This window comes from Schistocerca serialis, chromosome 3 (assembly GCF_023864345.2).
Source record: "Schistocerca serialis cubense isolate TAMUIC-IGC-003099 chromosome 3, iqSchSeri2.2, whole genome shotgun sequence".
Taxonomy (NCBI): Eukaryota; Metazoa; Arthropoda; class Insecta; order Orthoptera; family Acrididae; genus Schistocerca; species Schistocerca serialis.
Window position 1 is genome coordinate 449,242,359 of NC_064640.1, and position 16,583 is coordinate 449,258,941.

The 16,583-nt window shown below is 42.8% G+C and overlaps 1 protein-coding gene and 1 non-coding gene across 2 annotated transcripts in view; both read left to right on the top strand.

Annotated features, from left to right (window-relative positions):
* LOC126470914 (uncharacterized) overlaps window positions 1-8,641 on the top strand; it is a 445,629-nt gene extending 436,988 nt beyond the window's left edge. Inside the window, exon 4 of the mRNA XM_050098944.1 lies at window positions 8,590-8,641. Within this exon, the coding sequence (XP_049954901.1) occupies window positions 8,590-8,641 (52 nt within the window). The remainder of the gene's footprint in view (window positions 1-8,589) is intronic.
* Window positions 2,820-2,892, top strand: Trnaa-cgc (transfer RNA alanine (anticodon CGC)). Its single transcript has one exon. It is a non-coding gene; the product is annotated as a tRNA-Ala (tRNA).
* Window positions 8,642-16,583: the final 7,942 nt, after the last annotated feature.

Consider the following 16,583-nt stretch of genomic DNA (forward strand, 5'->3'; position numbering starts at 1 on the left):
TTTGTGCCCTACTGGGTGTAGGTGTATGCCACAGAAGGTCTGCGCAGCCTTATAATTTACGTCACCGACACACAAGTAGACAACGGCAGGACACGGAACACCGGAGACTGAGACAGTGTTAAGTACTTGCCTCCTCATATCAGATGCAGGGCAACTGCGAGAGCTGTGTTCACACGCACGTATCGAATTCGAAACAAGTTTAGATGTCTTACTCACAGCTGTCTTCCTGGCACTGCCTGGCGTCACTGCCTACTGGCACAGGTGCCAGGATACGCAAGTTCGTTTACATCCATCTGAATAAGGCAACACCAAATGACTGTCTGCAACTGTGCCAAGAAAAATCGAGAAGTGACATGGTTACTAACACCTTGTTGAGTTCTTCCTCGTTTGCCAGGAATTCAAATTTACTACTGACCTCACGGATGTTTAACAATGTACTGCTCTTACGAAAACAGAATTACAAATTTAACTCGTAGTACCTGGCAATTGCTACATGTGTACCAGAGCGTCCTATTTATCTTTTTTAGACCAATGTCTCATAAAGGATTTTACGCTTCAAAACTAATTTGTGTGCCATTGTTAACTAGCAGCTATAGGGGGAAGTGCAGAAAACTCTGATTTGCCTTCGCAATTCGCACACTTCAGCACCTTTTCTGAGGGATATTAATGTGTCTTAAGTGTTACTGTAGATGACTTCTGTTACTGCTTCTGAAGTGCAACGTTGTGTTTCTGTTACAGATATTGGAAATGTATGAAAAGGTACGGGAATCTTAGTTTTCTCCTCTTGATACAGAACAACATGGCTGACAAATTTAACGTCTGTATGTGGCTGATACTTTACCTTTACGAGTCTCCAAGACATCCTACTCTGTACGAAAGTGCAGAGAGATTTGAGAGGGGAAGGATGGGCAGAATTTAACATCTTATCGGCGTCGACATCAAAGACAGGACATTGTTCTGTTGGACAAGAGTTATGGAAAGGATCTGACACAAGCTACACCTGGGGACCACTGTGGAATTCGCCCAAGGTGGTAGGGAAAGGCAGGGAAACCTACTTCGAAAATATCGGGCCAGGATTTTGACAGTGGCTGCTCCGAACTGAGTCCATGATTTTGATTGATATGCAACATCACATAATGGTGAAAATTGTAATCAGTCTGGTTCTCAGGATCTCTACGCCATCACCGCTCTGTTCGTCAGTCCCCCTTTAGCACCGGAATACGATCAGCCTGCCACTGGTTCGAACACGAATGCCTCATCGCGATATGGCAACCTCGGGCGCAGGCTCAGACATCTACAACTTGTTCACGGTCTGGTAACTAACGAAAGCAATACACGCTTACATGTCAGCGAATTTACTGTTAAATGGGACAAGGTTGTAGAGTGAGGAATGTTTAATAGTAATTTTGGGAACAATCCATGACTCAATTACAAAAAAAAAAAGCAGCTTCCGGATTGTATGGGAAAAAATGGAGATCAGGCTGCTGACCACACACTACATGATACAGCTTTTTTCTTCTGGTTGCATGCCAACAAAGCCGTATTTTGATGTTTGCAAAAATAGTCAAATGACGATTAGTCGGACATTCTGTGTAGTGATTTCTTGCCTCGTGTTGCACAGAAGCTTACTGCACCATGCTTTTGACACCACTAGTCACAAGAGACTTCTAGTCATACTGCATGTCTATGAAGTACGCTTCACTTGTGTGATTGGATTCATTATTTCCCGTCAGAAAGGTCACAGTACGTAGTAATCGACGGAAAATCATCGAGTAAAGCAGAAGTGATAAATGTCATTCCTCAAGGAAGTGTTCTAGGTCCTCTGCAGTTCCTAATCTAATCTATAAGAACGATTTATGAGACAATTTGAGCAGCCTTCATAAGATTGATTGCAGATGATGCTCTCATTTACCGTTTAGTAAATTCCTCAGGAGATCAAAACCAATTGAAAAATGACTTGGAATCGACATCTGTATGGTGCGAAAAGTGTCAATTGTCCTGAATAAGGAAACGTTTGAGGTCATTCACATGAATAAGAAATGAAATCTGTTAAATGTTAGTTAAATGATAAATTACACAAATTTAAAGGCTGGAAATTACACTAAATACCTAGAAATCACAAATACGAACAAATGTTCAAATGTGTGTGAAATCTTATGGGACTTAACTGCTAAGGTCATCAGTCCCTAAGCTTACACACTACGTAACCTACATTATCCTAAGGACAAACACACACACCCATGCCCGAGGGAGGATTCGAACCTCCGCCGGGACCAGCGGCACAGTCCATGACTGCAGCGCCTTAGACCGCTAGGCTAATCCCGCGCGGCACAAATACGAACAACTGAAATTGGAATGATTACATTTCCTAATAGCGGTTCTAGGCGCTCAGTCCGGAACCGCGCGACTGCTACGGTCGCAGGTTCGAATCCTGCCTCGGGCATGGATGTGTGTGATGTCTTTAGGTTAGTTAGGTTTAAGTAGTTCTAAGTTCTAGGGGACTGATGACCACAGATGTTAAGACCCATAGTGCTCAGACCCATTTGAACATTTCCTAATGTTGAGGGGAAATTCATGCCAGAGACTACGTTTTATTGGCAGAACACTAAAAAGATGCAGCAGGTCTACTAATGTGGTTGCTTACACGACCCTTGTTCGTCCTCTGCTGGTGTACTACTGTGCGGCATGGCATCATCACCAGATAGGACTGACATCGAAAAAGTTCAAATAAGGGCAGCGCGTTTTGTCTTGTCGAGAAATTGGGGAGTTAGTCACGGATGTGATAAGCAAGTTGGGGTGGCAATCACTAAAACAAACCGAGCGAGGTGGTGCAGTGGTTAGCACACTGGACTCGCATTCGGGAGGACGACGGTTCAATCCCGTCTCCGGCCATCCTGATTTAAGTTTTCCGTGATTTCCCTAAATCGTTTCAGGCAAATGCCGGGATGGTTCCTTTAAAAGGGCACGGCCGATGTCCTTCCCAATCCTTCCCTAACCCGAGCTTGCGCTCCGTCTCTAATGACCTCGTTGTCGACGGGACGTTAAACACTAACCACCACCACCACCACCACCACCACCACCACTAAAACAAAGGCATTTTGCGTTGCGGCCAGATCTTTTTACGAAATTTCAGTGACGAACTTTCTCTTCTGAATGGGAAAATATTTTATTGTCATCAACTTACATCGGGAGAAATGATCATCTCAATAAAATCAGAGAAATCAGAGTTCGTACAGAAAGACTTACGTGCTCTTTTTTTCCCACGTGCTGTTAGAGAGTGGAATGGTAGATAAATAATCTGAAATTTGTTCGAGGAACCCTCTGCCATGCACTTAAGCGTGAATTGCTGAATGGTCAAGCAGATATAGATGTGGATGTTTTACGACGTTTTTTGAACACTGAGATCGTAATATAGAGAAAACCTTATATACATGTGCATAATAAGAATGGCTCTGAGCACTATGGGACTTAACATCTATGGTCATCAGTCCCCTAGAACTTAGAACTACTTAAACCTAACTAACCTAAGGACATCACACAACACCCAGTCATCACGAGGCAGAGAAAATCTCTGACCCCGCAGGGAATCGAACCCGGGAACCCGGGCGTGGGAAGCGAGAACGCTACCGCACGACCGCGAGCTGCGGACTGTGCATAATAAGAGGTAAATATTTGACATATGAGTATATCAAATATCTGGACATGGATTCTAAGTTCTCCTCAAAGTTTATCGTGCCTTTGAACGAAAGTTATAGCTTTTACCTGTGAGCGATTGCTACGTCATAGCTAGATGGAAAAACAGTACCGAAACTAATCCAGGTGAAAGTAAAAAGTTGCCCACGAAAGCTTCAAGTCTTTCTAAATAACAGATAGTGTTTACTTAGCAATGGATCTCTTTTCTTTCGAACCGAGTTTTCTTGTATCCGAAGTCAGACGCAAACATAGTGAACGTAAACATTAGTGTCCACCATTTTTATCCTTAGTCTACTCCATGGTTGAGCTTGTCACGTATCAATGAAGCAGACCTCGATGTTGTACTGTATATAGTAAAACTTCTCAATTAAGTAAAAGTTATGCATCTTACATATAATATGAAAAAACTTTAGTAACTTACAAAATCATGAATATTTTGCTTTACTATAAGATAAATATGTGGAATTTCTACGAGAGATCCTCTCTGCCGTGTGAAGATGGCGGTGAAATTAATCATTCACTAAAAAAAGGTGTCGCTGGTTGCGGTTTTTTCTTCAGTGATCTTTCCCTAAACAGCTTCGACTTTCTCAAAATATCATTGATAAAGCAAAATTATCTCGAACATTTCTAAATTTCTTCATAGGTTAACAGGTGAGCCGTAGATGGTTTGCTTGGACTTTTTGTGATTGCTCGTAGCTGACGGGCTGTGGATCGATAAGTCTGAGAGCAGGTGTGGTGCAGAGCGCGGAGTGCAGAGCTGAGAGCGCACACTCACGGTCGCGTGACCCTTCGCTGGGTGGGCCCGCACTCCCACGCCTTCCTTTTCGTTTTTGCTCTCAGCTACTAGTCTCTGCAGCGCCTCTTGTATTCCAGAGCTCGTAGTCAACACTTTTTATCAGTTTCTTGTCCCGTCAGCAGCGTGATAATTAGAAATCGAGTACTCGCTCAGAATTGATTGTAGTTGGGGAAATAACACGCTCTATCTTTGCGCAACTGCCTACTCCAGCTCTCTGCAGCAGTTAAGAAATTGTAAATACCCTTGGAGTCGAGCATAAATATGGAAGGAAGGTAACCCCCTACAACCGAATGTAGTTTCTGTTATTAAGGTGGCTTGCTTACACACAGCAATTGCACAGCCCCGTCACAGGGCATAATAGGTTTAGTCAGACTACGGTAAAACGAGTACAACACAAATTAACAAGAATTTACAAGAATTTATCAAAAGAATTAATTGACTAAATAACTTGAATTTGAAGAGAATGCATTGTAATGAAGTTCGAAGTTCACTTTCACTAATCAGTCTTTGAACACTAGTCTAGTACTGACTCCAGTGAATGACGATTAAATTTTATTTGCGTGTCTGGAAGAACAGGCATTATTGACGATCCACAGCTGTACGAAACACTTCGAAATGTTTTCGCTGACAGCGAGTTCCTTCGTATCAGCTGTATTAGGTATAGATAAAATGTACATTAGTGACAGATATAAATTTGTGCTGGATCTGAACTGGAACCAGGAATTACCGCTTAACGCGAGCGGTCGCCTTAGCACTTCGGACATCCGTACAAGCTCCCTGAACCGACCCAACTCTCCTTATGTCACATTGTCTAGTCCCTATGTCATAATCCACTACTGACATGGAGAATGAGACTACGACGAATCGAGACCATAGTTGTTATCGACGTATGGCCACCTAGGCATACGACGACGACAACATTGGTCTCGATTCGTCGTAGTCTTATCCTCCTTGTTGATGGATTCCGAGTAATGATACGAGCATTGGGTGACACAGTGGACTATGACATATGGATGTAGACAGTGTGACATATGGAGGTTTGGGACGGTCTGGGGAACGTGCACGGGGAGCTGAAGTTGTTGAGGAGACCACTCCGGATAAGCGGAGAAGTCAGGTTCGAGTCCCGCGCCGGCACACATTTTCATATGTCACTAACGGGTAGTGCACATATAACGAACACAGTTGATGCAAAGGAATTCGCAGTCAGCAAATGTATTTCGAATGATGGCAAATGCAACTAGTAGAAGGTCCAGCCTGGGTAGCGACTTTACGTAGTCCTGATGTGGTTTTGAGGCTCGGTGTTGCTGTCAAAATGTCTGTTGATACCCTCTCTGAGTGGACCTGCGTGTCCGTTGACATCTACCTTTGGCGGATGGATGCTCACTTGGAAACTACTTGCCGGCCGGAGTGACCGAGCGGTTCTAGGCGCTACAGTGTGGAACCGCGCGACCGCTACGGTCGCAGGTTCGATTCCTGCCTCGGGCATGGATGTGTGTGATGTCCTTAGGTTAGTTAGATTTAAGTAGTTCTAAGTTCTAGGGGACTCATGACCTGAGAAGTTAAGTCCCATAGTGCTCAGAGCCATTTGAACCATCTGAAACTACTTGCGTGACATTAGGCGGAAGCATAACACAGTCTGTGCTGTGTGGGATCTATGTAGCGTCTGACCATAGCTATATTGCGCCTTCTGGAGGCTGTCCATGCTGTGTGGCACTCTCTCCATATAGTGTTCTTCTGGAGGACAAAGCAGTATCCCAAGATGGACGGACTCGCTGAGATGCGAATCCAGCACGCTGCTTTGAAACACCCCACTCGTTACCAGACAGTACTACAACTTTAGTGGTATATAAAGTGGTTTTCTTCGTATTTCATTACATTATTATTGTGCATATTGTTACACGGACTTTCCTGTGACGTCGCATACGCTAAATTGTGTTAATGAAGTTGTGATCGACCAGTAAGTATTGCATATGAAGTATGATGATGAGAGAGTTTTCTACATCAAAAATTAATTCATGTAGGAGAGGAGAGATGGTGTAGATCCTTGTCATCAGTTTGTGTTCCATTGTAATAGGTGAAATACAAATCTCTCTTCAGTGTCTCATGGTGTGAAAGCGTAAGAGACAGGTGATAGTAATCTACTCGTGTGAGACATTATGCTCAGTGACCTCTGTCATGCTGATAGAGGGGAATGACTGAGTGGGAGTACCATAAGCATGCTAACAACACGGGGAGCACCATAAGCATGCGAAACAATACGAAAACAATACTGAATTGTACATTTACATATTGCAGCCATCTGCACGATACAACTGATGCCACAGCCACAGGTGGATGAAGGCAAAGGTAACTCATATATATCGACTAACACTTTGCCATGAACACTTGCGCTGTGTGCCCCACACTTTCTGCTCACACAAAAAAAGCACATGATTTCACTAGAATATTCATTCTTTGGCCAAAAAAATTCAGGTTCACTATTCCAAAGTGTTAGACCGAATGGAATATGACCGAAAATTATGTAAATTTGGTTTGCAAGATAGCTGTCTAGAGCGATATTTAGAAACACATAGGACACAATATTCGCACAGTCCAATGAAAAGTTCACCAAGTGTATGAAAGACGTCCTTTCTAATAATGAAACTTAATGACCCCTAATCAACAAAACCATATATCTGTAACGACATATCTTCAGTTTCGTAATAAAAACAATATCTCTAAGCATTACAGTGTTCCACTTCAGCATGTGTGTTAGAAATTTAAGTCATGGTTTTCTTTTTGCATTTATATGAAGAAAGTTAGTGCTGAAATTTGGACTCTGTTGATGAGTCACGAAAGTACCATCACCACAAAAAAAAAAAAAACAGGCAACAACAAATAGCCAGTTCTGAATCACACAGAAGGCTTCACTTTTAATTCTATACTGTCGCTCATGCATTACAAGAAATATGTTCTTACAGAAACGCCCCTACGAAGCTTCTGAATTGAATTTCACCTCGAATGATGATTTCGTCATCTGTGCGTGTACTGCGATTTCTGATGTAAGGCTCCAAAGTGAGTTCCCTCAAATAGGACTAAAATTATCCACCGTCCACACCTTCAAAAGTTCTATATATTAATTATGTCAACAATTTCTCTCATACAACGACAGACTGATAACATCGGTACCATCGTCAGTCACCGTTCGAACAGAGGACTGTAGAAAGGTATGTGGTGCCTCCGCTTTCACTATTAAAATTTTTGAGATACTTTGTTTTATTTTCATTGGCTGTTACTCAGCTCAGAAGCTTTAAATTATCCGTGAAACGAAAAATTACTTTGTTAAAATGACAAATTTAGGTTTTCCGTGGATGTACTTCCTTCTTTGTTACCTTGACGTACATTTTTCTCTGCATAATACTACATCAGTCTAGAATCTATTAGCAGAGGCTGATTTGTGTGAAAACAGTATCACTCAGTCGCAGCAATAAACACTCCTTTAATTTCTATGCCTTCATTTCTAACTTATGTAGTGATTGTAGAATTTAGTTAGCTATTTTCGGGCTAGGTTTTATGTTTAATATCTCTATCACTTTACGAGTCTGTTGTGATTAAAAACCATACAGTGACGAAATTTTGCCCGTTTCTTTACCAGAGGTTGCTGTGTGTTTAATTACAATTGTTCAGCAACGTATTGTATCCTAGCGCTCTAGCCCTCCATCTCCAGTTGCCTATATTCGCAACACAGTGTCTCGTGTTATCTGCCCGTTGCAATATATGTTCATGTGTTGCCGCGGGAGGTTGAAGGTATCTCGTTCAGATGACACAAAATAAGACGAGAATTAAAGGGGACACGCACGGTATGACTGGGAAAGGACACAATAGGGATTTTCCCCGAGCCAAATAAAAATATTTCACAATTCTTAATTCAGTACTTTGCATGTACGAAAAGAACGTATTCCATAGCTATTCAGCAGTAACAGCTTTTTTAGTGACGTATACATGTTTTTGTACAAGTATCTTTAGGGCTTTCAATGCAATTTAGGTTTTGATTTCGGTAACGGACGGGAAATTCACGATGAGCCAATTGCTAATGGTGTGGGTACTTGCTTCTCTTGCAGGAAACACTCCGTAGACGATGTGAGCAACCCCACGTCCGTGAACGCTCGGTAAGTGAAGCTGCATCGCTCTGATTTTTCTTACCGGTGAAGCTTGTGCGGCAGCGAAACACTCATCAGTGTAATGTGCGAAATTGAGGAAACAGCCTGTTCCGTAGTTGATAGATGAGATGAATTCTCTTGCCTGATCTCTGCATGAAGACAACACTGGGAAGAGAGAGGAACAGTTAGAATAAATGCTTGCGACTTACTCGCAGATACCGAATGTCTAATTGAAAGTTTGTATAACAGTACAGAAGTACAGCTGTCCCCAACCCAAAAGTTGGTTCGAACAGTGGAAGGAATGGTCCTATCGGATGCTTGCTCTTGCCTTCCAACCACACTGGAAATGACTTATCCAGTCAGTTGTAGGGGGGACCTATATTATATCGTGCACTCCGAAGAACGGTGAAATTTGGCAGTCTTCACATACACACATCAGTTACGTAGTGCGCAACAGATATGTCGACACAGACTGAAGCTTTGAAGTACTTACAGTTCATAAAACGCTCGTCGTTTATTACAGTTAACTACGCCATAGTTCAGATTTTATATTTCCATTACAGTAATATAGCTTAAATAGTTGTTGCTCTGCCAACCTGTACCCAGATACGTATCTTCATTGCACATAGAACGCAACCCCACTTACAGCCAAAATTGTTGCTAACCGTCGATTGAACCGATTAACATCACGACTCTTGTTTTAAGTTCTTTCAAAATTGGCTTGGATTACATATAATGTCGCGTGTGTTTGTAGTGGAACAGGAAGGTAGTCGGTATCGTTTCACATTACACATCCGTCTATCATCCTGAACCATTTCCTCTTACCTATGAATTGTTTATAATGGTGATGCTAAGTGCTTCTATTCTGTGACTGATTTTTTTTTTCTACATTTCCCTCACATTTGTGTTTTCGTAAGTAATATATTGAATAAAAAAAGGTTTGTATTTTCTTCTGTTTTAATAGGCTCGAGGTCATGATTATTTATCATAAACACAATTAGACGAACTGCACGAGTGCGGGTCTTCAGGAAAATTTATTGTGTAAAATGGCAGAAATATTTACCGAGTTCGTGGATTAGATCCTAAACCCTCATGCAGTGTTTCACGAACTGGGCGCACGTGACACAGTCACGGTGAACCATCCAGCAGACGCAGATCTAAGCTCGGCGGCTCCCTGGTGAAGTTCAAGAGGAGTGGGTTGTGTCTCATAGCCACGAATTACATAAACACCACACTAACTCTAGACGCATGCCACATAACACCCTGCAATAACCAGCTACACTTAAAACACAGTATTCAGGAACCACGAAAGAGAAGTGCCAAAATGTGCGAAGACAGCAAACCTCTGCAGTCAGGAGGTTGAAACTTACCCTGAGGGTCTTGCCGCTAATGAAGTCGAGCAACCTCGCTTTTTTCATTAATTTTTCGTTTTTAAAAACTTCAGTCACGATGTTCGGATCAGAATTCAAATCAGACTTCTCTCACGTATGGAGGCACTATTGTACTACTACTTCACCTGTTTCGATCAATTACCAGGTAACTACAAGCAGCTCCTAACAGGTTAGAGAATGTGATGGCCTGGTCTTCCATCACGAATTTCTGCCCTCGGAAGGATAGCGGAGAGCTGGCGATAGATTTTAAGCTATGCGAAGATGAAAGTTGTAGTTTCGGATAGCTCAGATGAACGACTGCCTATTAGAAACACAGTTTGCTTAATACATGCGTCTGAAACAGGTACAACGAGCGCTTACGAATATTTCGCCGAGAATGAACTAATCCCGTTGTTGAAACTAGAACTCTACGGATACCATTTACACAATACTGGCCTCTATTTCGACAGGAAGTGGGGTTAGATTCCACGTACATCTTTGCCAGGAGGTGTAGAGATGGCGTACTGAAACGTCGAAACTGGTTGCATAAATAAATTACATTCACAAGTTGCAGGTGTTTTTAATTTTAGATTCTGGTTAATTTTTACCCGGTAATTGGTAGATTTCGTTTTTATTTTCCTTCTGGGCAAAAAGTAGTCAAGAGGAATAGGACGCCCTGTATATTGACAATAGTGCAGGCGATTATGAATTTGTACAGAGAAATGCGAGGATGAGAAAATGTTTTGCTACCCAAGGGCACCTCCGGCTGTGAGGTGTGCTCAGAGAAGGCCGGCCATGTGGCCTAAATTATGTAAGGCAACGCGACGCGTCGGCTATGGCGCGTGCGAGGCCTACAATGGGCATCCGCGCGCCTCGCATGCCAAGACGGTGTACGGTACCGGTCTTTGTCCCCGTTCCGTTCCGTTCGACTTTTCTTCCGGCAGCCTTCTTTGAGGCAGCCACAAAGCTGCTGACACTATCTAATAAAACATACCGAGCGACGCTGCTTTCAGAAGTCTGTGCTCTTATTGTGGAGGAAACAAAGACGCCAATCGTCGACATTGTTGCTCGGATGTCGGTACAAGCTACCCCTAACGAAGGCAGCACCTCGCCCTCACGAGGAGCCCTCTCTGTAATCCCCAGCCTATTAACATCACCTCTATTTACTGTTTTGATTTAATTTTGTTCCACATGAATGAGCTAATAGGAACTTGTACGTTTTCGGAATCTTTTTAGTTAGTATCGAAAAGATATGGGGAAACTAGTGATATGAAGCGAGTGTTGTCAAGGAAGCCTTGTGGAGAGAATGAGTTAGACACTCTAAGACAAAGAAATGAGGCACCGCGAAGTAATTACCGGAATGGGACGGTAATCGGGAGATGAGATGTACATGTACAGACAAACAAATTTTTACAATTTCGTAAATCACTAGAGGTGGTTGGAGGGCTCTGCCCATAATGCTCCAAACTTTCTCAATTGGGGAGAGATCCGGTGACCTTGCTGGCCAACGTAGCGTTTGGCAAGCACGGACACAAGCAGTAGCAACTCTCGCCGTATGTGGGCGGGCATTGTCTTGTTGAAATGTAAGCCCAGTATGGCTTGCACACGAAGGGCAAGTAAACGAAGTGTAGAATATCGTCGACGTACCACTGTGCTGTAAGGGTGTCGCGAATGGCAACCAAAGGGGTCCTACCGTGAAATGAAATACTATCTATTACATTAAATGTATTCGCAGTTGCGAACATGAATAACCATCAGCTGTACAAGGGAATGACGACAATGAAAATTTGTGCCGTATTGGGACTCGAATCCGAATTTTCCTCTTATCGCGAGCGGTCGACTTACAATTTGGCTACCTGAGCATGATTCACGGCCAGACCAAAACTTCCATATGTCGTCAGCTATGTGTCTACAACCTGTACTCGTACGTCCATTATGTATATTCCCGTACAGGGGAGACATTTTACTTGAGATTAGCTTGCCCGGATTCGGCGGATAAATACAATACTGCAGCGCCTATATTATTCCGAATTACGATGTAATGTTCCTTCGGACATGCCTGCTGGCAATGGATTATCGTACCACTCCTGGCTGTCAGGCCGTATGGCGGGCGACTCTCTGGTTGGTATTTCACTGTGTCTCCAGACACGTCGTCGGCCTGAAATCTCGGTGGCTGGAGTAGAATTGTCTTTAGTGATGAGCTCTGCTTCTACTAGAGCGCAGATGACCAGTGACGAAGTGTCTAGAGACGCCCACATAGCGGTGGGATATCAACCCGCCATCCTACCCGACAACCACGAGTGATGGCCAGGGGTGCCATTTCTTATTATAGCAACACTCTTTGGGATGTCATCCGCAGCTCTCTTACAGCACAGCGGTGCGTCGACGATATCCTATGCGCCGTTTTCTTACCCTTCATGGCAAGTAATGCCCGCCCGCACACGGCGAGTTACTGCTGCTTGTCTTCGTGCCTGCCGAGCCCTACCTTGGCCAGCAAGGTCGTCGGATATCTTCCCAATTGCGAAAGCTTGGAGCATTATGGGTAAGACCCTCCAACTATCTCGGAATTTTGACGATCTAATGCGCCTATTTGACAGAATTTGGCACCTTCGCGGTGTTTCCGTTTTTATTTATTTATATTTATTAGAGTGTATCCCGGAAGCTAGCGAGAGAGGTGAATTCCGGTAGAGTCTAGCATATTTGCATTGAGAATAACTTCCAAGCGTCTGCTAATATATTCTGAATACTTTTGTACAAAGGACTTGTGGTTTCAGGTGGTTGGTTAGAGAATAAGTGCATTTCATTTGATGGCCTACCGCTGTTTATCTTTGTAACTGAATTACATTGAAAATATCTACATTACAGTGCAAACGTCGACGGTGTGCGCTCTGTCTTGTCTGGAAAAACAACTTAATCCACTCCTTCACGGTACTTGCTGTTGACAACAGTCATGTTTTGTAAGTTTCAGTGGTGTCACACTACTGGCTTTTTCACTTTTGTAACGGAATTTACACAGAAAAGGTAATTGGGATGACAAATGGAATTAACTGTAATTGAATTATCACTCTGTAACGATCTAACGGAGGCCACATGTGTCTTACACCAAAATACTCAGAATATGTGTCTCAAAAAGTTCTTTAATTTTGTCAGTGCAGTTCGGATTCACCCTACGCACTAGGTGCTTACAGCCTGCTTCATCTGTGCCTGATGGGGAAAAAAATCAGAGGCAAGCAGATAGTATAATCACTAGCAGGTAGCGCAGACTAAACTAGCAGATTTGGTATATGCTAGGTTTCTAATGTCTAACATATCTTGCAGAAACACAACAGGGCAACGGCAGTGAGAATTTTGCCTTTCTTAAATGACTGTAAAAGACCTGGACCGTACAGTAAATGCAAGAATTTCATCTGTACCGTATTATAACTTAAATTAATCATACTCAGGCAGGTGACGCAGTGGTTAGCACACTGGGCTTGCATTCCGGACGACGACGGTTCAAACCCGCGTCCGGCCATCCTGATTTAGATTTTCCGTGGTTTCCCTAAATCGCTTCACCCAGTTACCAAGATAGTTCGTTGAAAGGGCACGGCCGACTTCTTCCCCATCCTTCCCTAATCTGATGAGACCGATGACCTCGCTGTTTGGTCCCCTTCCCCAAATAAACCAGCCAGCCAACCAACCAAATTAATTATTTTCTCCACGAGACACAACGGCGTCATGCACCTGTAGATGTTTGAAGTGGTCGTCGGGAGAAAGCGCTGAACAACAGGAGTGAATTTTGAAATATTACTTATTATACGTTGAGTTAAATTCAAAAACAAGAACATAAATACAGTAAAAAACAAAAAATTAAATGGCAGACAACTTTTTCTAGTAGTACAACTGAAACTACGTGTTACTCGAATGTGGTACGTTCTAAAACACAATAAGTCAGTCTATTCTTTACTAAATTGAGGATTAGAACTTTCATTCTTTGACCTTTCATTTATAATGAGCAAACAGACGCGCCAATTGCACTGCTTTGTTAGCAAAGCGGCTTTCTATTAGTGTCGAATCATTGTTAGGTATTCTGTAAATTGGTCTGACATTAATGAGCGTCTGGAAAATTAGCGTTCCATTAGAATATTCATAGCTGAGATATACAGGGTGATTCAAAAAGAATACCACAACTTTAAAAATGTGTATTTAATGAAAGAAACATAATATAACCTTCTGTTGTACATCATTACAAAGAGTGTTTAAAAAGGTTTTTTTTCACTCAAAAACAAGTTCAGAGATGTTCAATATGGCCCCCTCCAGACACTCGAGCAATATCAACCCGATACTACAACTCGTTCCACACTCTCTGTAGCATATCAGGCGTAACAGTTTGGATAGCTGCTGTTATTTCTCGTTTCAAATCATGAATGGTGGCTGGGAGAGGTGGCCGAAACACCATATCGTTAACATACCCCCATAAGAAAAAATCGCAGGGGGTAAGATCAGGGCTTCTTGGAGGTCAGTGATGAAGTGCTCTGTCACGGGCTGCCTGGCGGCCGATCCATCGCCTCGGGTAGTTGACGTTCAGGTAGTTACGGACAGATAAGTGCCAATGTGGTGGCGCTCCATCCTGCTGAAATATGAATTGTTGTGCTTCTTGTTCGAGCTGAGGGAACAGCCAATTCTCTAACATCTCCAGATACTGTAGTCCAGTTACAGTAGCACCTTCGAAGAAAAAGGGATCAAAAACTTTATTGGCTGAAATGGCACAGAAAACGTTCACCTTAGGCGAGTCACGTTCATACTGAGTTGTTTCCCGCGGATTCTCAGTGCCCCATATACAGACATTGTGACGGTTGACTTTCCCGTTAGTGTGGAAAGTTGCTTCATCGCTAAACACAATCTTTGAAACGAAAGATTCATCTGTTTCCATTTGAGCAAGGATAAAATCACAGAAATCGATTCCTTTAATCTTATCAGCTGCAGACAGTGCTTGAACCAATTTCAGACGATAAGGTTTCAGAACTAACCTTTTTCGTAGGACTCTCCATACAGTTGATTGTGGAATTTGCAGCTCTCTGCTAGCTCTGCGAGCCGATTTTCCTGGGCTGCGAACAAATGCTTGCTGGATGCGTGCTACATTTTCATCACTCGTTCTCGGCCGTCCAGAACTTTTCCCTTTGCACAAACACTCATTCTCTGTAAACTGTTTATACCAACGTTTAATACACCACCTATCAGGAGGTTTAACACCATACTTCGTTCGAAATGCACGCTGAACAACTGTCGTCGATTCACTTCTGCCGTACTCAATAACACAAAAAGCTTTCTGTTGAGCGGTCGCCATCTTACAAGGGAACCTCCCCATCGCACCCCCCTCAGAATTAGTTATAAGTTGGTGCAGTGGATAGGCCTTGAAAAACTGAACATAGATCAATCGAGAAAACAGGAAGAAGTTGTGTGGAACTATGAAAAAATAAGCAAAATATACAAACTGAGTAGTCCATGTGTAAGATAGGTAACATCCATGTGGTCCTGTGGTTAGTGTGTGTAGCTGTGGAACGGTAGGTCCTTGGTTCAAGTTTTACCTCGGGAGAAAATTTTAATTTTTTATTTTCAGACAATTATCAAAGTTCAGGCACTCACATATAATTAACTTTGCTCTCCAAAATTCCAGGACATGCTCAGATTTGCTTGGACATATGCAGGATTTGACGGTCTACACACGGAAAAATTTGAAAACGTTAAAAACATATGTTTTGACAGAGCACAGGGAAAACTGTGCGACTGTGAAACTGTTGCATTCATTTGTTGCAGTTTATGTGACAAACTCTTATGTTTTCACACTTTTTTGGGAGTGATTATCACATCCACAGGAAAACCTAAATTGGACGAGGTAGAAGAATCTTTTTACCCATTCACCAAGTGTACAAGTTAGGTGGGTCGACAACATATTCCTGTCATGTGACGCACATGGCCGTCACCAGTGTCGTATAGAATGTATCAGACGTGTTTTCCTGTGGAGGAATCGGTTGGCCCATGACCTTGCAATCAAATGTTTTCGGTTTCCATTGGACAGGCAGGTCCTTTCGGCTACTAATCGCACGGTTTTGCGGTGCGGTCGCAAAACACAGACACTAAACTTATTACACTGAACAGAGACGTCAATGAACGAACGGACAGATCATAACTTTGCAAAAATAAAGAAAGTAAATTTTTCACTCTAGGGAAGATTTGAACCAAGAACCTCTCGTTCCGCAGTTGCTCACGCTAACCACGGAACCACGGCGCTCCTGATCCGGCGTACTCCTACATGTTGCCTATCTTGCACATAGACTACTCAGTTTGTATATTTTACTTAGTTTTTTCATAGTTCCACACAACTTCTTCCTGTTTTCTCGATTGATCTGTGTTCAGGTTTTCAAGACCTATCCACTGTGCCAACTTATAACTAAATCTGAGGGGTGTGCGATGGGGAGGTTCCCTTGTTAGCATCAACTGACGCTGACGCCTAGTCAACAGCGCCTCAAGCGAACAAATGTACAACTAAATGAAACTTTATAGCTCCCTTAATTCGCCGACAGATAGTGCTTAGCTCTGCCTTTT